The 22,839-nt window shown below is 39.5% G+C and overlaps 1 protein-coding gene across 13 annotated transcripts in view; it reads left to right on the top strand.

The window, feature by feature from the left end:
- Camk2d (calcium/calmodulin dependent protein kinase II delta) overlaps window positions 1–22,839 on the top strand; it is a 250,842-nt gene that overhangs the window by 175,739 nt on the left and 52,264 nt on the right. For 8 of the 13 annotated variants that reach the window (XM_075981432.1, XM_075981445.1, XM_075981439.1 and 5 more), the window contains exons 7-8: window positions 9,979–10,081; window positions 13,208–13,291. In XM_075981432.1, the coding sequence (XP_075837547.1) occupies window positions 9,979–10,081; window positions 13,208–13,291 (187 nt within the window). Of the gene's footprint in view, window positions 1–388; window positions 462–9,978; window positions 10,082–13,207; window positions 13,292–22,839 lie in introns of all 13 variants that reach the window. The other 5 variants (XM_075981442.1, XM_075981438.1, XM_075981435.1 and 2 more) reach the window with 1 other exon arrangement.

Here is a 22,839-nt window from a genome sequence, read left to right as displayed (position 1 = left end):
TCCTGGGAAAACGGGAAAAGAATGGGGAGAGAGTTTATGTGTGTGGAGTAGCGGCAGAGCATAACAACTTCAGAGATTATATTTGTGTTCCTGTTCATTTCCTGGAAGAATTTATAACCAGGAAATGAGCTCCAGAACAAAATGAGATATTGGCCAAATGGATCTTTTTTAGAACAAGTTGATGCACACCATGGCTCACAGCTGGCAATATCCTGATTGTTCCCAGGCAGTAGTCACTCTCCTTGAGCAATGTGTTACTCTGACTGAAGGAGGTGAATTCAACACTAGTTGTCCCCTAGCTTTGCTCTTTAACCCGGTCTCTCTAAGGGTATACAGACAGTGAGTGTACGCTTGGAACTAACACACGCCCCCTGGTGTTTGCATGCAGTCATTGCATTCAGCAGATCCTGGAGGCTGTGCTACACTGCCATCAGATGGGCGTAGTCCATCGGGACCTGAAGGTGAGTAATGCTGTTGGAGAAGATAAAGGAAGAGCCACAGAGTTGCTAGTGACTGTTCAGCTGCAGTTATGCCCGGAAAGGCAAAAGTTCCAGTAATATAGATACATGGACCCATTGCAACACACGTTTCCTAGTGCTTCCCCTCACCATAGCCTCTCATGTTATCTCCTAACATGTGCTTGAAACAGAGAGAAATAGTTCCCAACATTAGCAATAAATAGCTTGCTTTATTTCCATACTCCAAGGAATAGGCAACTAGTTTAAGATGATAGTTTACATTTATACTGCATATCTAATATTATATAAATGATTTTTAAAATTGCAAGCATAGACTTAGCTTCAGTGATTGAGTGCCTTTTTGAAGTCTGAACTCTTTCCCATACCAGCAGTTCTTGGACTTCTAGAACTGTAGACTTCCTGCTTCTTTTATTTGTATTTCTAGGGGACATACTTCGATCTCATAAAAATACATAAAAAGATAATATCAGATCAAGCATATGAAACATGTTTGTATTTTTCCATGGGGGCCTACTAATAGTTGTAGGAGTTTACTCAGTTCCTGTTACCACCAAGAAAAAAAATAGATTGCTTAGGATGAGATAGTTTAGGGGACTCTTCCAATTATTTCCTGTTCCCATTCTATCATGATTCTAGTTTCACTTGTTATATTTCTGAGAAACACAGAAACATACAATAGCAAATAAAATAAAGCCACAAAGTGAGGAGAAGGTGGCCGGTGTACATCACTGTATATTACAGTTTCGGTTATTTGTTTGCAATCTCAGCATTCCAGTTATTACTGCAGAGGCAATGTAGTGGTCAGTGGAAGGGCCTGGGCATTCTCATACACACTTCTGCAGCTTTAGAAACTATGAATTTGTAGTTTCACTTAATGCTCAACAAGAATATACATCTGAATCCCCGGTGCTATTAGTATGTGGAGGTATGATGGGTACCAAAGCATTGACTTTGTTTTCCAGACACCTTTTCAATTTCAGTTGATTCTGAGAATCTTAACTATGAAAAGCAAAGCTATGGTTAAGGTTATTTTCTTTGGAAGAGTCAGGATAGAATAGTGCATATTTTCTAACACTTACCACATATGTGTATTAGGATAAAGAGAAACAACAACATGTTCCTTTGAAAAGTCCTGTCTTGGACAACCATGTCAAAAATTCATTAGTGGTCAAGGGAACAGTCAGAAGCCCTGTGTTAGCTGTCAGGACCCATAGGACTTTTTACCTTTCCAGGGTGCTTTCATGGATAGGCACATCCTTTGTGCTGTTTATCAGATGCTGAGACCCACTTGGAACATTTTACTGCATTTATGTGACCAAATGTATATTCTTAAGCTAAACATAAAAAATGGGAATTCTCTTCCCTCGGTTGTATGATATGTTTTATGGGGTCAGGATATGGATTGCTGCTATTGTGTCCAGACTTAGCCAAACCCTTCAAAATCTGGAATTTGAATCAAAGATGGCAGAGGTCCTGGGGCATTGCCTGGAAAGGAAACAGTTTCCTGATAAAAGATCTAAACTCAGTGATCAAAGTCCCAGGCAAGTACTTTCTAGCAAGGCTAACTACCAAAAGAAATAGTGTACTATATGCCTTGGTTTCTCCATCCTGCCTCTCCAATCTTCAGAAAGCATGGAGATGACATTTTGAGAGCATGTTCTGTAATTTCTGTAATTGCTGACCTAGTTCTGTCAAATTTGATGACTAGGGTAGACTCCTACAGAGTCTGCTTCCCAGTGCTTGTCAGCCAACCACTTCCTAATCACTCTAATGGAAGCAAAACTTGTACAATAAAAACATCATGTGTACATGTAATCTTGGTAAACCCCTGACTTTTTTTGTGCCTTTTTAACCAAATGAATACATTCTGTGTGATAAATACACACTGGAAGTGTCATATTGACCAATTAATCAAATATAAAGGCATTCACCACCAGATTTTAAACCAAGTTTCCCTCCTGGTTCCCATACCTCCTGTCTTTATTTCTTTCTTTATACTGATTTGTGTGTTAGTTCACATCTAATTTACTGACTGTATGTGGTTTAGTTCATCTAAATCACTTAGAGAAGAACATAGGCTGCACTGTGTTTATTATCATTATTAAAGGTACTTGTGAGTGCTGTGCATTTTCAAGTACTCCTAGACTAACATCCATGTGACACCACGGTGCCTAGCAAAGGACCTTAACCTAATCAAGGCTTACAACATGCTTCTTAAATTCAGGAAAAGATAAAATTCAAACAAAAGAATAAATGTATATTAAGTACACGTTTATAATGTAAGAGTAATCATAATAGATTATCCATAAACTATGAGGATAACTATATCTTAAAATAACTATAACACTCACTATTTTGAATACTTGATTAACTGCTAACCTCTTTAATCTAAAATTATGATACAAAATTATTCTGTCTAAGGCAAGAAGGCAAATTGGGGAAAAGAAACAGGAGGTGGCTCAAAGATGGGGAGAAGAGATCAGTCACCACCAGACTTTTCTCAGTGGACATTTGGACAACAGTATTTTATTTCTTCAATAATTTTGGGGACCTAAATATTTTTTTAAAAAAATTAGGGGCTGGAGAGATGGCTCAATGGTTAAGAGCATTGCCTGCTCTTCCAAAGGTCCTGAGTTCAATTCCCAGCAACCACATGGTGGTTCACAACCATTTGTAATGAGGTCTGGTTCCCTCTTCTGGCCTGCAGACGTACAGACAGAATATTATAGACATAATAAATAAATATTTAAAAAATAATAATGTTGGGGACCATGCTTTGACAAGCGTACCACTTACCAGGAAGGGGGCATGGGGATTAGAAAAATAAGAAAAGAGAGTGAAGATATAAGTGAAAATAACGAACAGAAGCACAGGATAGTATCAGAAGTGAGTTCCAGTGAATACTGAAATAGACCTGTGTTTAATTTTCCATACATTTTATGTCCCGATACAAAAAGGGGGAAGAAGGCAAAAGATTGCTTTAACATGATACAAAGGACAATTGGAACAGTTACGTGGTTCCTCAATACTTGAGACATCAAGTCACTGGTTCTTGAGAAAAACAATCTTAGGCAGTGAACCCACACTAGATCAAGTATCCTGAAGGCAGCCACTTCTTAGGTCAAACCTCTTAAATCAAAAGAAGGAACAGAAGTATGCTTGAATTTCCGGACCTTTGGTCATGAGTGAGTGGATCTACATGTATGGACCATCTTCATGAACAAAACACCAAGCAACCATAACCTAGGTCGGGTTGTGTAGCCTCACTTGTCAGCAACTTTGAACAAGCTAAAACTCTCTGAAGAGACAAGTTGGAAGTAAGCTCACATTTTTGGGCCTCCACACAGTAGTGGGACCATTGGTTCACATCTAGATAGGATTAGAGGTTCTAACAGTAATGCTCACATTATGGTGTTATTGGATAAGTAGGAAGCTTCGTGGCACAACTGAAGCTATTAGCCACAAAAACGAAACTCTGTGTATCCCTCAGCAGAGGATGCTGATTTTCTACTGGCCTCTTTTTTAGTAGCAGGTAATGGAAGAATCATCAAGTAGGTGGATAAACAGATGGATGGATAGATTGACAGAGGGATATTAGTTAAGAGATAGATAGATAGATAGATAGATAGATAGATAGATAGATAGATAGATAGATAGATAGATGCTTTAATTCTAGAAATGTTTATGGCAACCTCATAGAAATTCATAACTGAATAGAAAGAAATTAGTTGTCAGAGAGCATGGATGATGGAAAGCATTTAGTAAGTCTTTGTTAGTTATGGTATGTAAATGGAATTTACATAATATTGCAAATTCTAAATTTTGAATAGTTAGAAAATACTGTTTTTCTCAGATCTTTCTTACAATAAAGTTCTTTAGATAAAGATCTGTGTATCCTGTTTTTTTTCAGACCTACCTTTAGATAAAAACTTAAAGGACAGTCATTTCTGCATAACATTTGTCTAGTTATCTAAAATCCAGTTCGTGGGGGGAGGGGTTGATTCTCTCATTTATTGTGTGTCTGGGGTGTGGGAGGCTGTAGAGAAGCAGGGGCTGTGGAGTGCGGTCCCAACAGTGCCACTCTGCTTCCTTTGATCAACGCAGCACACTTCACTCAGAGCATAGAAGTAAAGTAAGAGAGAAAAATAGGGTGCAGAGTGCTTTCAGTGAACCTGTCTGTGCGTGTACTAGAAGTATGGTCCTGAATGAAACTCACGTGCCTACATCAGCCGGAACCCCCCGGTTCTCAATACAGGAAACCAGGAATTTGCTCCTGTTTAAAAAACAAACTGAATAAAAGCTAAAACCATCTGTCCTGGTGCACAAATGAAGCAAGTGTAGATGGCATTCAGGCTTTTTCAACTCGGGCTAAATCGCACTGAGTTGTTCCGGGAGCTTTGCTCACACCATCTCTGGCAAAAGAAAGAGTGACTGCAAACATACCAAAGCAGAGAACAGCCAGCTTCTAGTTAGATTCTTGAGATTCTAAAATAAAGGGAAGGAAACTTAAAAGACCTTTAAAATTCACTGTAGCCCAAATAATAAAAACCCAGAGACAGATATTAGGGTTCAACCTGAAAAACCATGAAAGCAAAGCAGCCAAACCACTAAAGAAGACTAGAGAAGTCTTCCCTCTACCAACGCTAGGCAACTGCAACTGAGCCCCGAGCCTCTGTCTCCTCCCATTTTATATTCCCAGTTAGTGCTCAGATTAAAGGTGTGTGGCTCTCTAGTACTGGGATTAAAGGTGTGAGCCGCCACCACCTTGATTTGTTGCTGCCTTGTTCTTGTGTAGCCTACAGTGGCCTTGAACTCACAGAGATTCAACTGCCTCTGCCTCCCACATCCTGGGATTAAAGGTGTTTGCCACCACTGCCTGACCTCTACTGGTTTAGCTTTGCCCTTTTGATCTTTAGGCAAACTTAATTTATTAAACATAAATAAAATATCACTATAATTCATTACAAATAATATCTAGGCGAATTTGATAATCAATACCTCACAATAAAATCGTGTGTTTTTATGATAAAATATAAAAATATTTAGAGTAAATACTTATTTGACATGTATCACATTAATGCTGGATAAACTCTGCGACTAATGCCCATGTGGTCACTGTCTTTTCAGATTAATCTCTTAATAAAGATGGTGCTAATTAAAGACTCAAGATTAAGATCGTATCTTATGTTTCTTCGGTTTTCTCTTGTTTCATTTAGATATAAATGGCAATTACTTTTTGATTACTTCAAAAGTGTCTTAAAATACCTACCAAATGGACTGCCTTATGAAAATGAACCATTTTTATATCATCAGAATGGAATACCAATACTTTCTTGGTCAATGTTCTAATGCTGTAAAATCACACCACGAGCACCGGAACTCTTATAAAAAAGAAAGTAGTTATTGGTGCTTGCTTACAGTTCAGACGTTTAGTTCATTATCATCATGGAGGGAGCATGGTGGCATGCATGCAGACATGGTGCCAGAGAAATAACTGAGAATTCTACATCCAAATCAATAGGCAACAAGAAGAGAGAGACTCTGGGCTTAGAATGAGCATTATGAGACCTCAAAGCCCACTCCCAGTGACACACTGCCAACAAGGCCATACCTTCTAATCCTTTCAAATAGTGTCACTCTGTGGTGACCAGTTATTCAAATCTGTGAGCCTATGTAAAATATTCTCAATCAACCCACCACAAGTACTAAATCCATAAAAGAATTATGGGGCTAAAGAGATGTCTCGGTGGGTAAAGTGTTTGCTGCCTGAGCATGATGAACTGATTCTGAATCACCAAGGCCATATAAGAGTCTGGTTCTGCACTCCTGTGGCCCCAGCACTGTGAGGCATAGACAGGAGGATCCCGGGGGCTAACTAGCTAGCCAACGTAGCCACTCACCAAGATTCATGTTCAGTGAAAGACCCTGTTTCAAAAAGCAAAGTGGGGTGTGCTAGAACAAAACACTCCGTATTGGCTTCTATGTGAACATGTACATGTACCCTCTTTCTTTTGGACATTTCTCCATTTATAAACTGAGGGGCTTGGGATTTATTTTCGTTTCCAAGTTTCCACTAGTTCTGAAGGCGGTTGCACAACTTGCTTAAGTAATTCAAGCTATCTGAATAATTTTAATAACTCTTCGCATTCTCCTGGAAGCTATTGCTTTCATATCCATATGGAAACACAGAACAAAACTTGTACACAGTTGCTGCTCATTGCAGCTGATATGCTATAAATGGTTGTTGACACTGAGACCAGATGTCATGGAAAATCCTGCACCATTAGGAAGAAATGGGGTGGGGAAGGAAACCTATGTGTGAGAATGTCAGGAGACGCTATTTTAAAACCAACCTAAAAAGTGATCGCATTGTAAGAGGGTAGAGATCATTGCGAAGTATACAGGCTAACCTAGGGATTGATATGAACATTTCTTCAGTTTGAAACACGCGTTACAGATTGAAAATGTTTCCGCATGTTGAAATGACCAGCCCCAGGGGATTATAATACCTGATCACCAACATGTATAAAGTATGCTGTTCTTATGATTCACTTCCACTAGCTATTGCCATGAGATACAATTCAGTAGCTTCACGATACTGTTTGAGAGATGAAGGCAGTGATCAATCAACAGCAGGGGTCCATGGGTTGCCCAAGCGTGCAGCATCAAAATGAAAGTGAGGACATGAGTTTTGAATTCACATATTTTTCTACTTCATCGTTCTACCCACTTCACTCCTGTTGCTGAGTCAGCGTTCATACGCAGGTGTGTGGGAAGATGCCTGCTGATCCTGCCCATCACATTCATCCTAGGAAGTCAAAGCAATGGGATAGCAGCAACTGGTATGTGGCAGAAATCCTTCCTAAGGACTGCGCCACCACCATTCTTGTTTCCAGATGAACGTTCGGAGTGAAAACCCAAAACAAATGTGCCAGTTCCCATTAGAGGTTTCTTTAGAAATTATGAGTGAGTCAGCCACCTGCACCCCCACAGACCATGACAGACAAATTATTCTAACTGCCCTTTCTAAAAAGTCGAAAGAAACCCTACGCAAGTAAAATGAGAGTGACATTTTAAGGGTTTTATTAAAGCTAGCCACTTAAAGCAATCTTCAAGTGAAATAATAAAAAGCAGATTCCTGTAATAAAATCAAAAACTGTTCTAACTTTTCAACTTCCATTCCATATTCTCTGTGTTATTTTTTCCCAAATGATATACACAGAGGCAAAGCTGTCTGATTTAAAATGTATCTTAATTTTAATTCTTAATCTTAAAATGTATCCCATCCCTTGGAAGTAGGCCTGCCTTCTCCTGTCCATAGCTGCTGCTGAACAGTCTTCATGGGTGCCAGGTGAAACTCATATACAAATTGCCATTTTCTTGGATGACTCATGCGTCCTAGAGTGAGGCCTTTTAGGTCATCTCTAGCTAGCAATACTGCCCCAGTCAGAGACTTGGGTTTTCAGGGCATTATGCATAAAGCCCTGCCCAGAAACTTTTTAGTGTAGTGGGGAGAGTGAAGGCACATTAAATTTTAAAGGGCTTTACTCACTAATGACACTGGCATTTGCTCAAGTGGCTTCTATACCAAAGGTTCTAAAACGACCTTGATTTCTTAAGTGATTGGAACATTTTCCTTGAATGAGTCTGTGGCTGGCAAATTAGATTGGAGTATATGAACAGGCATTTCTGAAATCCCAGTGCTTTGGAATGTGAAAGTTCCAAAGAAGGGGAATCAATTATTGCCTACAGTTCAGTGTGCTTGGTCTAAGTTGCTTATTCCATAAATAAGCAGTAGAAAATTATGTCGATTAAATTAGAAAATGGAAAGGTAGTTAGTTAGTTGACCATAAATTTTTGTTATGAAATTAAAATGTCAAAAGTAAATAATTTAGCTTGATTAAATACATTAGCACACTGATAAATATCCAAGGTTCCAATTTCAAACATTAAATCATAATAAAAGTTACATCAGCTGAAGGGCTTTCAATTCTTGAAACATGTTCATCTCAAACTCCAAATTAAACGATGTTTTTGATGTCGACTTAGTTCAAAACCATACTCAAGCCTGAAAAGCTACCAAGGTCCTTTCACATGTCCAGTGGTCACAATAGTAGTGAATCTGATGGCAGTGGGCAGCAATTGCCTGAAGAATTCTGGTATTTAACTGAAACTTGCTTGCTCGCCCTCTAATTTCTTATACATTTAACCTGATTTCTTCTAAACTCTGCTTATGGGTGTTGCTGTCTTGCATGGCTGGCTTGATTAATAACTACTGGCTTAGGCTGTGTTTACACAAGTCCAAAACAACCCATGAAACTGACAAATCCAACAAAGAGAGAGAAGTCAAATTGAGGAAACTTGTTTGTCAACACATAAACAAAATCATTTGGCTGACGTTTTCATATTTATAGAGAACAGTTTTGGTACTTGGAAGGACCATTGTTTCCCAACTGTTTTGGTGGAGACATAGACTCAAAATTCATGGGTTCTTATCCAAAGCAGGAAGACCTTGGACCATTCTCCCTATCCAGATACCTGGGTGGGCAAGGCTTCATAATATTCAATACTCTTCTCCTAACCATATCCCCACTCTGTTCCTTAGAATCCATGAGGACTACCAGGGAAATTGAAGGCTCTATCTTGATGCTAGTTTTCAAAATTCCAGTGTGGTTGGGAAACAATGGTGTAGACACAGCCTCGTTCCAAGACTGCTTTGTCAGTCCTTGAGGAAGGATCAACAACAAAGAAAAATGTTTCTTTCCCGCAGTATTTTAGGTGGGAGAGTAAGTATCTGTATAATATTTTAGTTACACTTTAAAGGAATGTAAGTTACACAGTAAAAAGTGGCTGATAAATTTTTGTTTAAAGCTAACTATAACATTTGGCAAACCGTACACTCTTTCTGCCTTTAAGAATAAACAGATTCTTAAAGACCGCCATTTCAATACATAATTCAGAGTAAGTCTCTAAAATTTGTGCAGAAATTGTTTGGAAACATTGAGGAATCAAAATCACTGCATTTGAGTCCAAACTCTTACAAATCAAGTGGGATTTAATTTGCTGTTTCATTTGCCAAATGTCTGTAGGTTGATCCAACTCTGGTTATCATCTTGCCAGGTTTCCTCCTGCTGAAAATGTCTGTGCTTTGTTAGGCTTCTAAGTCCGTGTCAGTGGCCAAATGTGCACTTGAATGGTCCTTGGAGGCATGTGAGCAGGTGAAGCCAGCGGCTCTACTAACTGCATCCCTCCCCATTGCCTCTGCAGTACCCAATGCATCTGTCTGAAGCCTGCATCCATGGTTCTTCTCCATAGTTTTCTAATTATCCTTTCCCTGGGATTTAGGAATGGAAATCTCCACAGGAGACAACAGTGCATGAGTTGGTTTCCCAAACCCCACCTCCCCGTTTAATCTTGTACAAATGTCGGTCATTTTAAGTAGTTGCTTAAAATAGAGTCTCAATTTAGTCTCTCTCTCTCTTTTTCTTTCTAAATAAAGCCTGAGAATTTGCTTTTAGCTAGCAAATCCAAAGGAGCAGCTGTGAAACTGGCAGACTTCGGCTTAGCCATAGAAGTTCAAGGCGACCAACAGGCGTGGTTTGGTGAGTAGGGCGATTCTCCTTCCTGTAACTGTGTTCTCCCAGCCTGGAACTCCAGGTTCCTGACACCACTTTCTAGCCAGAGGACAGTAGCCATGGTCATCCAGCAGCTTCTTCACTAATTCTAAAACATGAAACCTGATATTAAATTAGTCATAACCAGAAAATATTGCAAAAACAAGCCATGTATACCTTTTCAAAAGGTTCACGGTAAAAGGGATTCTGTGCTAAGACTCAGTAGGAGGGTTTTAATACAGAATGTGACCTCCAAACAAGTGTTGCAGATGCATGCACTCTCTCTTCACAGTAATAATAGATAGTATTTTTCATATTTAATCTAGAGATGGTAGTTTGTGTTTATCATCCCCACACTAGGGGAAAAGAGACAGACAGCAGGACCCTGGAGCTCACTGACAGGCCAGCCTAACCTCCTTGGTGAGCTAGTCTAAACTATTGACTCACCCTGTGTCAGACAGCAAGGTGGATGGTACCTAAGAAACTAAACCTGAGGTGTTCTTCTGGCACACACATTATGGTGCATACTGAAAAATACAAATAAACCTTTTATTTTCATTCTCATTTTCAGTTCCACGAACTTTGGTCCTTTTATTCACTTTTCACTCTATAATTCTGGTCTCTTTAAATAGTGGCCAAAACTATGAGAATTAGCATCCAATGTAGCACATTTGATAAACTGTAAAAAATAAAATAAAATAAATTTCCACAGCATTATTCATATACATCCCATTTATCCTAAGGTACGGGGTGCAAAATATATCTGCAATATTATTTTAGCATCATATTATTGCTATGGCAGCAGAGGCTCTAGAAAAATCTTGCATCAAAGAAGATTTTCTTAGTTACTATCATGTCTCTCATTTTAAATATTAAGTGATTTTATGAATGAGAAGACAATCTAATGGATATATTTCCGATAAGGTAATATTTCTGTTTCTTTCTTTGTCTGTTTTGATACTCCTATTACTTCTTCGAAGTAAAATCATGCTATCTCTGGAGAAAGCAAGTTCTTATTAACCTTGATAGCATTTATCATAACAATCCTACATTCCTAGGAATTAAATTCCCTGATGAATAAGACCTTGTCTACTGTATTCCAGAATGCTGTATTCATGAGGTCATTGTTCAGTGTATTGTGTATGATTTTGAATACTCAGGATTAGAACCAACAGGCAGCTCAAGTAATAGGGGTTCTCAGTAAGGATAATAATGATAGCATTCTCGTGGAACTTCAGTCTCAGAGTGAGGGTTCAAATAGTTTATATCTGGAATACTTAATTATTTATCACTTTATAACCCAGGTTGTCTTGAACCCACACTCCTCTGATCTCAGTACCCCAAAATGCTGGGATTTTACTCATGTGTGTCTCCATGCTCAATTTGGTCTTTTTATTTTTTACTCGTTTGTAGTAATTTTCTTCTATGTTTTTTCCAAGGAAAATATCATTAATTCTCCTGCACTTGGCCAGTTGTAAGACAAACAGAAGTTGACTAGTCGTCAATTGTGGAATACATGTATTTCTTGTAAAAGTGAAATCAAAGGACGCAAATATACACATCTAATGAGACCAATGATGGAACAAAAATGAGATGCAAGTATTAGCATCATTGTAAGAATGAGAAGTTAATTTCCAAGAGAACTAGAAGAGGCTAGTCAGGTCATGTACTCAAAATCAAACCAGTCTGTGTGTTTGAGAGGGATCTGAACGCACACGCTCAGGACACTAGTCTTCATCAGATTTTAGATGATTTTCTCATTGGATTCTCTTTGTATACTATTCAAGAATTGGAAAAGAGTGGTGAGCATGGAAAGGGTAAGGACCATATACCTGACCATTTTAAAGCCACTTGCAACAATTGTACCCACCCCTACTTTGCAGTGATACCACATTATGTCTTTGGGTAATCCTTGAGCTACAGGTGGTGGAACCTCAGTGGATTCATGATGCCTTGTAAAACTTAGGCACAGAGGGACCCTATCCTGGAGCCCTTTCTCATGGTCCATCACTTTCTTCCAAACAGATGAGAAAAGTACTAAAATGAATGAAGATTAGGCAAAAGAAAATCCTTTGGCTTAAATTCAATCCAATTTTGCTTGTTTCTATTTTAAAGTAGTAAGTATAACTTCATTGCAGAAATGAGGACTCACTCATTTCTTGGATACTTTGCCTCCTGGTAAATAAAGACTGTGACTTGACATTAGTTTGTGATCAGAAGAACTTCTGATTGTGTGTTTTTTTTTAATGAAACTTTCCATTTTCCATTTCTTTTTGCCTTTTAAAAGAACACTTTCAAATGAACATAGTTACCTTTGTGATTTTTTAAGTATTCTCTACTTGACAAACTCATTTTCAGGAATAGAAAATATTTTCCACTTGAGTCTACTTACAGATTTTATTGTTGCTCAAGCATTCCTTATCAAATTCTACACTGCTTTATATAATACAAAGCTTTCTCTGCCATCAGCCCTCTTCATTGTGTCTTCTGGAGTTGGCGGTCTCATTGGTTGGTGTTCAGTGGTGATTCATCTGAGTGTCCTTGAGTCTCCTCTTAGTTGCCAGTTATTTATTAGTACACATTGAACTGATATATTTCTGGGCTTATTTCTTCTCCGAATGTGAGTCTTTCAGTTACTGGTAGCCCTGTCCACCTTCATGGTTCTGTACTAAAGGACTAAAGGATGTCCCTTTTAAAAAATATTTTCTGAAGATCTGCTTTTGATTTGTCCATAGTATGTAGTTGTTCCGACCCCCTCTTTTATAGGTGACTGATTGTCAGAGGCATTCGGGTGTCATCTTTTGCAAAGAACTAATCTGCCTCCAGTTTTCTCATTATTTCTTTACAGCCGTAGTTTAAACTTCAATATAAGTGATGTCAAAACATCTAAACAAAAGTAGTGTCAGCATATTATAGTAGATTGACCTCCACACCTCCAGTGTGTTTGTGTATATGTGTCTGTGTGCGTGTGTATGTTTTAAATAATCTACAAGGTAGGACAGGCAGAGCTTATCTTAAGTTAAAGAAGTCCCTAAATCATTCTTTCTTAGCTGGCCATTTCTCACTGATGTTTGTCATGCCAACCCTGACTCATGAGCTTCTCTTTTTCCCTAGGTTTTGCTGGCACACCTGGCTATCTTTCTCCAGAAGTCCTGCGTAAAGATCCTTATGGAAAACCAGTGGATATGTGGGCATGCGGTGAGAAATTGTATTGTCCATTCGGGGTACAATAATAAAGCATGAAAGACTGACTAACTTAAATACCTAAACATGTATTTGTAATGGTTCTAGAAGCTGGACAGATTATGGTTATGGTGTTTATGACTTGCTGTCTAATAAGGGTGTACTTCTGGATTCATAGATACCCATCTTCTCTATGAGGCCACACATGGTAAAGGGGCCTTTCTCATAAGAGCTTGCTCTGAGTCCTGAGGCCTTTTCTCTACCAAAGGCTTCACTATTGACTTCATCACAGTAGCAATGAGGATTTCAGCATGGGAGCTGGGGGAAGGCACAAATGCTCTGTAGCAAGAAGAGCTGTTAGGCTTGAACTCAGTATGTCTCAAACTTTAGACTCCTAAAGATTGATGGCTAGGTGGGTAAGGGATAGATCTCTGTTTCCGATGAGGTCTGGAGTGGGCAGATTGACACTCCCCTGGTGACTCCAGTGCTTTATCGAGGAACCCTGAGGACAGAGATGCAGAGAGCCTTGTTTGCAATGTTGCACACTTACTCTCCTGAGCCACCCAGTCCTTCAGAAAGAAACCATCTGCCTAGGATGCTTGGCGAGAAGTACCGGAATGAGAGTCAATCTTGAACATAGCGAATGAATGAGGTTTGATTCCAGCCCTAACCAGTCTAGCCCTAATTTAAAATGAAACAAAACATCCTGGGCAGACCCAGCCACACACTGGGGAAAACTGCAGCATCATTTCTCAGAGTAAATCTCTATGTGTTGACTCATTCTTCAAATAGACAGAGGATTGGAATAAGAGGATGCTGCCAGTCGTTCTGAAATGTTTTTCTAGTGAGGCTCTCTGCACAAGCCAGTGTCCTGTGCTCCACAGTCTCCTTTGTACTCTCTAAAAACAAGTGTGAGCTGCTAACATTTGGCAGTAGCACTCTGTAGGCTTGTTTCAGTGCCCTGTTTGCCGGCAAACCAAGAAGACATTGATTAAAAATTGATTCATAGGTTCTGGAAATAACTTCCTCAGTTCAGTTTTGGTTTGGTTTATGTTGGAATGATAAACTATACCATACTCTATTCCTTGTCAGATTTCAGATTTCCATCCCCCAAAGCAACTTGATATTGAATGCAAACTGATGGGATCCTGTGTGTTCTGAGTTCCCTCCATATCCAAAAAGGCAGCTACAAGGAGCTGGATTTTCATCATACTTGGCTGCCAGTCTTTGGTTCTCAAAGGCTCTAATATCTGAGCTCCCCTGCCCCATTTTGCTTTAAAAAAATATTATACCCTCCCAGAGTTGTGAGAGGGCTAGACAAGGCACATATTAAGGGAAAATGTTTTATGGTGGATAAAGCAGTATGAAATGCAAAGAGGTACCATTATTCTTGAGAGTTAGAAGTGACACTTAATCAAAGACTAAGGCCTTGGTTATATCCCAAACGCTCTCTTCCCCCTGCCCTCCTCAAGCTGGACTCCAAAGTGCCTGTAAGCAAGAGCTGGTGCAAACTGTTCTTATCCACGTCTGAATCCTAATGAGGTGAAAACTCGAACATTTCCCTTATACTGAATTAACTCTGAGCTTAGATCTGTTTCTGCTGATGAACTTCCAGCAGATTGGACCAAGATTCAGACTGACTGACAATGGCAGGTTTTATGGAGTATAGTCATATTTTTGAAATATTTTAAAATATAATAGAGTCATATTTTCTTGAAGATATGGGGCTGTGGAGAGGAAAGGTTATGCTCTGATGTTAAACTCTATAGTGACTGTGTGGTCAGTTACTGGTCCAGAGCAAGGGGAGAATTATTTCAGTATGAGGGTCAGGGTCCCAGTTCTGGGAGTCCTAAAAAGCTAGACTTGGCCACCCCCTCTAAACGCTAGTTAGAGACTACTAGATTGAAAAGCATAGTAAGCATATTTAACCAAGGTGACCATACTGGCAAAAATGAGAAACAGGGGTCTGTGATCCCAGGTCTGTTTGAGGTATTGGCATGGACTTCAGGGTAAGGAGCAGGAGAACTGTAGCAAGAAAGCAAGATGGATGCATGATTGAGAACCCTGGGTCACGTGTGTCTCGTTTACTGTCTCGGTTCTGCTTTGGCAGTGTTTGAAGAACTCTTTATCCTTAGAGGGACACGCTGGTCCTGTGAACTGCTCCAGGATGCAGTCTGGCCATCATGGATAATTGTCTCCCTTTAGGGGTGGTCTGTCCTCTTGGACTTTGCTGCAATTGGAATCCAAGGTAGCTGGAGGTGTAAGACAGTGGCTCTGGTTTGTGTGGCTTGGGCCTTGATGAGGAATCATCTGGGTTGACTGTGGCAAGTTGCTAGATAGATATTCCGTGAACAATGAACATACCTATGAGGGATTAAATGGGACTCTGACCCATAGCACTGAGTAGACATAAAATAGAAGGGAAGCGATGCAGGCTTTTATCCTGCTTTCAGTTACCCTGTGTGCCCAGAGGAGGAGGAGTGAGTGCTTTATAGGAACAGTAACCCGTGGTTGGCACAGGTGTATAAAGGTCTTGTGTGTGAGTGTGTGTGCACCTGTTTCGGTAGATACTCATCTCTGGCTTGCCAATCCCATGTAATTCTTCCATCCTGGTTTTCCTCCATACTCTGCCATCTTGGTTCTCCCTCCCTCCCGTCCATTTGGTAGCATATGCCGTGGTAGGAAGAACACACACATCTCTTCAGCTGCTTGCTGTAAGAGAGTTGAAATTCTTTGTTCTCTTTGTCTCAGCCTACTCTTAAAAAATGGAGATAGCATAGGGCTTGACTCAGCACTGCCAAAGAGATGTGAGAAGATTCGCTTAATGCATGCTCGTTCCTCTTACTATTGTTGCTAGAAAGTTATTTTTTGTTTTTGTTTTGCTTTGTTTGTTGGGATGAACTTTCTGGATAACTGATGTAGCCTTATTTTAGAAACAAATTTTAATAGCTAATTTAACATTACAAGCAATTGTGATAATTGGTTGAATATTATAATGACCTCATGATTTTCTGAATATCAAATTCTCTCTGTGTGTCTCTCCTGTCCTCCCCTTCTTTTTCTCCCTTCTTCTCTCTTTGTCACCTCACAGGTTTCAGCGTCTTATTTTCTGCTCTCCTCTGTGCTGTCCTTTGCTTTCTTCTCCCGGCTTTCTGCAAACAGCAGGATGCCTTTGCATTAAGCAAGGTTTCAGCTGGAGCATGAATCTGTAATCAGTTCCCGTTTCCTTCAGAGACTATGGACAAGCTTTAGTTAGAAATTCAATTAGATATTTTCATAGCACATATTTAGGGAAGTGACCACTACTGTACATAGCATAAGTATTATTATTATCATTATTATTATTATTACACTTCTGGGCCATTGTTATTGGTTTCAGCTGACTGCTTCACCATTTTATTGTGTCCTCTCACTCAGGTGACATGACAAAATATTAAATTTACTTTAGTTATAAAATGTTGTCTTCTCCTTGCTTATCTTTTTTTTCAGCTTATGGTGTACCTTGAGGGTAAACTTTTCATCATCAGGTCTCACTTGCCAACTCATTCTTTTCAAAAATAGGTACTGCATTGTGAGCTAAGAAATGATGCTAGCCAATTAAAAAAAAACAATTCCAGAGACTAAGCTATGATTTTATGTGAACTAAGGTATAAACATTTGCTAAAACAAGGTCTTTGTCATACTAGCAGTTGACACAGAATAGAGTGTCCCCCAACGTGGGCGCAGGGACTAAAGCAAGGCTGTGTAGTATTCAAAACATGTACTTGTCTGCACTTGGGAATTCTCAAGTATGGTCTGGTTGATAACTGGTCTTTGAAAGCAACCAGTCCATTAGTGAGATGTAAATTGCAGACACGAAGGAAGCCAGAACATAACACTGTGCTCTGCCATTACCAATACTAAATTGGTTTTAATGGTTTTCCTTGTATGAAGTGGCTTCCATAATTCCCTACTGGGATGAGCAAATGTTTGTAGACAGCACTGGATTGCTGGATTTTAGTAGTGCTCCTTCCCGAAAATTCCTTGAAACTAAAGGAGAGAAGGAAGAGGGACAAGTCTGTAAGCAAAGGCCTGCCTTCCAGAATATATTTATGCTTTTCCAACTTTATCTGTCTCATTAGATGTCTCTCGGAATGATCATAAGTAACAGTATATCAGCAGTCACCACCCAGGGGACCTTGACTTCAAATATAATCTCTACCGCCATCCTCCTGCTCATAACACACAGTGTTTTCTTACATTTCTCTTAACTGAGTATGTGCAATTTCCTGAATTTGGTGCCCTTCAAGACGTGAACCACAGATTATGCTTAAGTATGATCTGAAGTCTTATCAACACGTCAGCTTTCTGGGACATGCCCCAGAAGTACTGAATGAAACTCTCTGAGGTCATATGATCCTATAGTCCCACTCTTGGGTGTATATTCAAAAGGCTTGGAAATAAGAGTCTTGAAGAAACGCTGTCTGACTGTATTCATAGCAGCACTTTATCTCCACAAGGTGGTGAATAAATCTATTAACAAGTCTATCAATTAAGCACAAGGTCATACACAACAGAATATTATATAGCCTTAATATTTATATTTATATAGCCTTAAAAAGAAAGAAAATGTTCTCACAGGCGCTACTGGACAGATGAACACCAATGGCATTACCTTAGTAAAATAAAAGAACAGTATAAAAAGAGTAGCCCTGTGTGATTCTGTTCAGGTGAAGTTTCTGGAGCACTCTCATTTGCAAAGCCTGAAAGAAGAAAAGTTTCCATGTTGCAAGACGCAAGCCTTCTGGAGAGATGCCCTTCTACTTGGCACCACCGAACTGCACCCTTGAAAACCACGCATCTAGTTCTTGTACATCTTCATATTCTATTTTTAAATGTAATGTTTTCCTTTTTAAAAAAACTGTGATAGAAAAAGTCTGCCAGGTAAAGTCCAGGATCTTGCGTTTTCCAAGCTTGCCACAGGATTCTGATGATAACTACATCTGAGTCAGCCAGAGTCTCCTCTGGGACAGCAGCTTTTAGGGTTTGTATGCAGCACAGCAGAGGCTGCTGGCAGCTGGCGTCCAGGTTGCTGGGAGGAAGCCGCATGTAAACAGCACAGATGTAGGACTGACTCATAGTTTTGGAAGCTGGGAGGCAAAGGTGAGGAAGGCAGCATGGTGGTTCTTGTAAGGATTCTTCCAAATTACACGTTGTCACCTTGCTCTTATTCTTCAGCTAGTCTCTGACCTACCTCTGAAGGGCACCAATTCTTTTCCTGGGGTCTCGCTACCTTTCATTTCCAGAAAGCATCACAGAGGGGTTAGGGTTTCAACATACAAATTTTTTTGAGAGGACTTGGGCATGCAATCCATTGTATGTCCTCCTCGGTGATCTTGGCCAGATACCTGGACCTTCTATTTGGGGAAATACTGACACTTATTATTAATCTTTGCCAACCCTATTCTATGGCATAGATAGTTATGTCCTCTGAGAAATGACTTTTCTCCTGCTGGCTTCCATTTTTCTACGGCATGTTCCACCCATCATTTCTGTTGAGTGTTTTCTTTCCTTGATTTTTTTTGTTGCTTTTGTTATTCTGTTTTGTTTGTTTGTTTGTTAAAAGCATTGCAAGATCTGTGTGAACCAGGCTTATCCCTCTGGCTAATTGTGCGTGTCTAAATCCTCCTGTGGGCAAACCGTATAGTGGACTCCACTTGCCAAGATGAAATAGATGTCTTGGTTGATTTCTCCCTTAACTTTCCCCAGCTTCTCAACTTTCCATCCTTTTTTCTTCCATGACAGCAGTCTTTAGAATGTTTGATCATTTGTGTGATTACAGGCTTAATCATTTTTTTCTAACATTAGCTTTCATTAAAATAAGTTTGGAATGTTCTTGATAATGTAGGCTTTCTGCCTAATCAGCAATCAGTGCTTCCCCAAACTCTAATTACTCGAGCATCTCTCATCTCCTCCAAGCACAAATTAACACATAAGCCAAAGAAAAATAGGCAGCGTCACTTAACAGTGTTACATGAAACCGATGGTATCTAAAACAGTTTTTAAGCTGTTGATTTTAGGAATATCCAAATTTACAAAAGGAGAGAGTAGCACAATGAACAGATGGTCTTACCCTCAATTATTCCCCTATCTGAGATTGTTTTTTTCCAAATCTAAAAGTCATGCTAATATATCTATACAAAAAAAGAATTCATTTGTAAGTGTAGAAATAATGCAACTTGCTAAAAATTTCACAGTAATAGCTACTATAATTATCTTCGCATTTTCCCTATCACTTTCTTGGCTCACAAGTTTGCTATTCATTGGTTATCTTTAGTCTCTTCCATCTCTCTTGATATGTAGGTTCCACCACTATGTCTCCCTTCCCTCATTTTCAATGTCTTTGTCTCTCCACAGAGCGCACATAAGTGGCCGCCCTGGCTACTAGTATACCATTTGCCCTCCTATCACTTGCACTAGCTGATTCCACATCTTGGTCAAGGAGAGTACAGGAGTATCTTGTCACTCCGGAAGACAAGAAAAAAACTTACTGGTGTTCACCAGACCTAGGAGGCAAACTCATTTCCGCCTAGGAAGAAAAGTACCTGCAAGGATTTTGAAAGTGTTACTCTTGGCAAGAGTTACTCTGCTTACTCTTGGCAAGCCTGCTAGTAACTCAGCCTCTTTATCTCCTTTCCTTTATCTACGAAATGCTATAGTAGCATATTTACCACTATATAGGATTAAATGGAGTAATGCAATAAACAAATGTGCTAAACATTATTTATGAAAAAATTTTATGAGGCAGTGTTATCATTATGCTACAACTCTGCTAGCCATTCCTTATTAGACCAGAACTATGATTCAGAAACCCTTGAACTGTACCGAACAAATCCAAAGAAGTCTACAGAATACTTGAAAGAAGCATTGACAATTTCACCTCAGTTATTCAATGGTACTTTCTTTTCTACACCTTCAAGTCTAAAGCATTTTTTTTATTTCTAAGATTTGTACTACTCTATCAAAGGTCTATTTTCTGTAGAAACCCCTTTTATCATTTATCAAATGGCTAAATCATGAGATTGTGTGACTTTCTGGGGAGCTTTCTAGACAAAGTTATACTCAACTCAAATATGGCACCAGTGACAGATGAAAGAAAGAACTACACCAAAGTCCAAGCTGGTGAACCTGTGAGTTTACTGGTACTACCTACATGAGCGTGGATGACTCAGAAGCATGCGCATCACCAAAATCTCACAAAAGCTGCAGTCCCTGAACTCTGCACCATGTGAAGGTGGCTTGACCAGTGGGAGAGTCTCCTCTCCACAGCAGTGCTCACTGCCTAAATAACGTTGGTGAACAAGGGCCTTGGGAATCTTTTTAGTTTTAGGGACTTCATCAGATACAGTTTGTGAGTTGCTTTCTTCCTGACCCTTAAAGAGCCTGCTTCCAGGATGGAGAGTTTTGATAGAGAACTTCCTGAGCCTTAGCAAGCCTGCCTGCAGTGTGGAGTGTTTCGGTCTTGGGGAAAATGGTGCAGTCTGTGCAGAATATGCATTCGCAGCTCTCCCTTGGGCAAAAGGCCTCCCTGAGCTCCTGCTACCCAGAGAAGTGATGTCAGATGCCAGCTGAATACAAAAGCCCCAGGAAAGAAAAGTCAGAGTCAGAGTGCAAAATACCTCAGTTGTGAAGTTGATTAATCATTTTGTAACATCTTAACTCCATGTTTATATGAGAAATTGTCCAGATACACCAGACACTGTTGACATTACAAACAAAATATTTTTCTTCACTTTTTGATCCGTAAGTGAGAAGTAAAACTACTTAAAATGGGTTTGTTTTTAACTCACCCTAGAAAAATAAGTATGGTAATTCGTCATCACTGTCACCATCATCACTATTGAAGCATCTGCTCCATTCAATAATAAAAATACCAAAAGCTACGGAGAAACCCTGTCTTGAAAATCCAAATAATAATAATAATATGAAAATTAAATTTGTGCACATTATTTCTATAATAGTACAATTTATAGAATAAATTTTCAGTCTTTGTTTAGAAGACATGATAGTTTTTCTTAAATGAATATTATTTAAAATATTTCATTCCATGCTAGTCACCTTCCCATGACTAGGGCAAATTGTCACAGATAATCAGCTTACAGGGATAACAGGTTTATTCTGGATTAAAGTTCTGTAAGTTGCAGTCCATGAAACAGTGGCCTCCAAAGCATTTGGGTCTGCCTATGGTGAGCAAATGGCTAGCTCATGGCCAAAACACATGACAGAACAAAACCACTTAACTAATGAACAGAGAGCAAAAGGGGAAGGTGACCAGACTCCAACATACCCCAATCAGTTGGAGATCTCTGTAAGCCTTACCTCTTAAAATAGCTTCTCGGGGACCAATACTCTACACCTGCAAACATTCAAGATAAAGAGCATCTGTTGCAAGGAGAGGGCTGCTTGTTTGTCCCGGCCATCCAGAACCAAAATAATCACACAGAAAATGTATTAATTAAATCACTGCTTGGCCCATTAGCTCTAACTCCTTATTGGCTAACTGTTACATCTTAGTTTTACCCATTTCTATTAATCTGTATATTGCCACATGGCAGTGGCTTACTGGCAAAGCACGTCTGTCTATCTCTGGCAGTGAATTCATGGTGTCTCTCTCTGACTCTGCTTTCTTCCTCCCAGAATTCAGTTCCATCTTCCCCGCCTACCTAAGTTCTGCCCTATCAACAGGCTGGGGCAATTTCTTTATTCATTAACCAATGAAAGATGCACATGGACAGAAGGACCTCTTACACCAACCACCATCCTGCCGTGTAACTCTATAGAGTGTTGTTGCTTGGTTAGCTTTGCATGGATGGATTTGGTTATTTGTTGGTTTTTTCACAGTTCTGAGGATCAGACCCAGCAGGGATTCACACAGCTAGGCAATAACTCCACCACTGAACTATTCTCGGGCCAAATCTAGACTCTAAAAATCAATCTCAAACTCTATTCCTATGAAAGTCCCAGGAGATGAAACTGTTTCTTCAAAGCAATTTTAATTCAGTGGTGATTTTTTGTATAAATACGTCCAGACTAATTGACAAGAGCAGGGATAGGCTTCCTCTACCATGAGTTCTGGAAACCAAGGAACTACAGACTCAAAGGGGAAGAACATCTGAAGGCCCTGCTCTTCTCCCCTTGGCCTTCCCAGGCTTGAGAAAGCAATAAGGGTGGAACTCAGAGGTGAGGCCAAGGGACCTCAGACTTTCCTCTAGAAAAGAAAAGAAACAAAGCCCTTAGGAGGTTAGAAGTGTCAAAATTAACAGAAGGATATTTGAAGGCAAGTGGGACTTCTGTTTTTAGGAGAGCTAGTATTCATGTATGGCTTCAGATAAAGTTCTAAGTCTACAAGTATATTTTTAATTTAAAAGTTGTATCACATATTGACTATTAGTACAGTTACTCTTCGGTAGATGGGTTCTACATCTGCAGACTCAATGAAGCATACATAAAATATTTGAGGGGAAAAATACAATCACATCAGTGATGTGCACAGATGTGTTCCTTGCCCCTAAACAGCACAGCAT

This window comes from Microtus pennsylvanicus, chromosome 7, assembly GCF_037038515.1.
Source record: "Microtus pennsylvanicus isolate mMicPen1 chromosome 7, mMicPen1.hap1, whole genome shotgun sequence".
NCBI classification, from domain to species: domain Eukaryota; kingdom Metazoa; phylum Chordata; class Mammalia; order Rodentia; family Cricetidae; genus Microtus; species Microtus pennsylvanicus.
The sequence above is the reverse complement of the archived record's forward strand: the minus strand, read 5'-3'. Positions and strand labels throughout refer to the sequence as shown.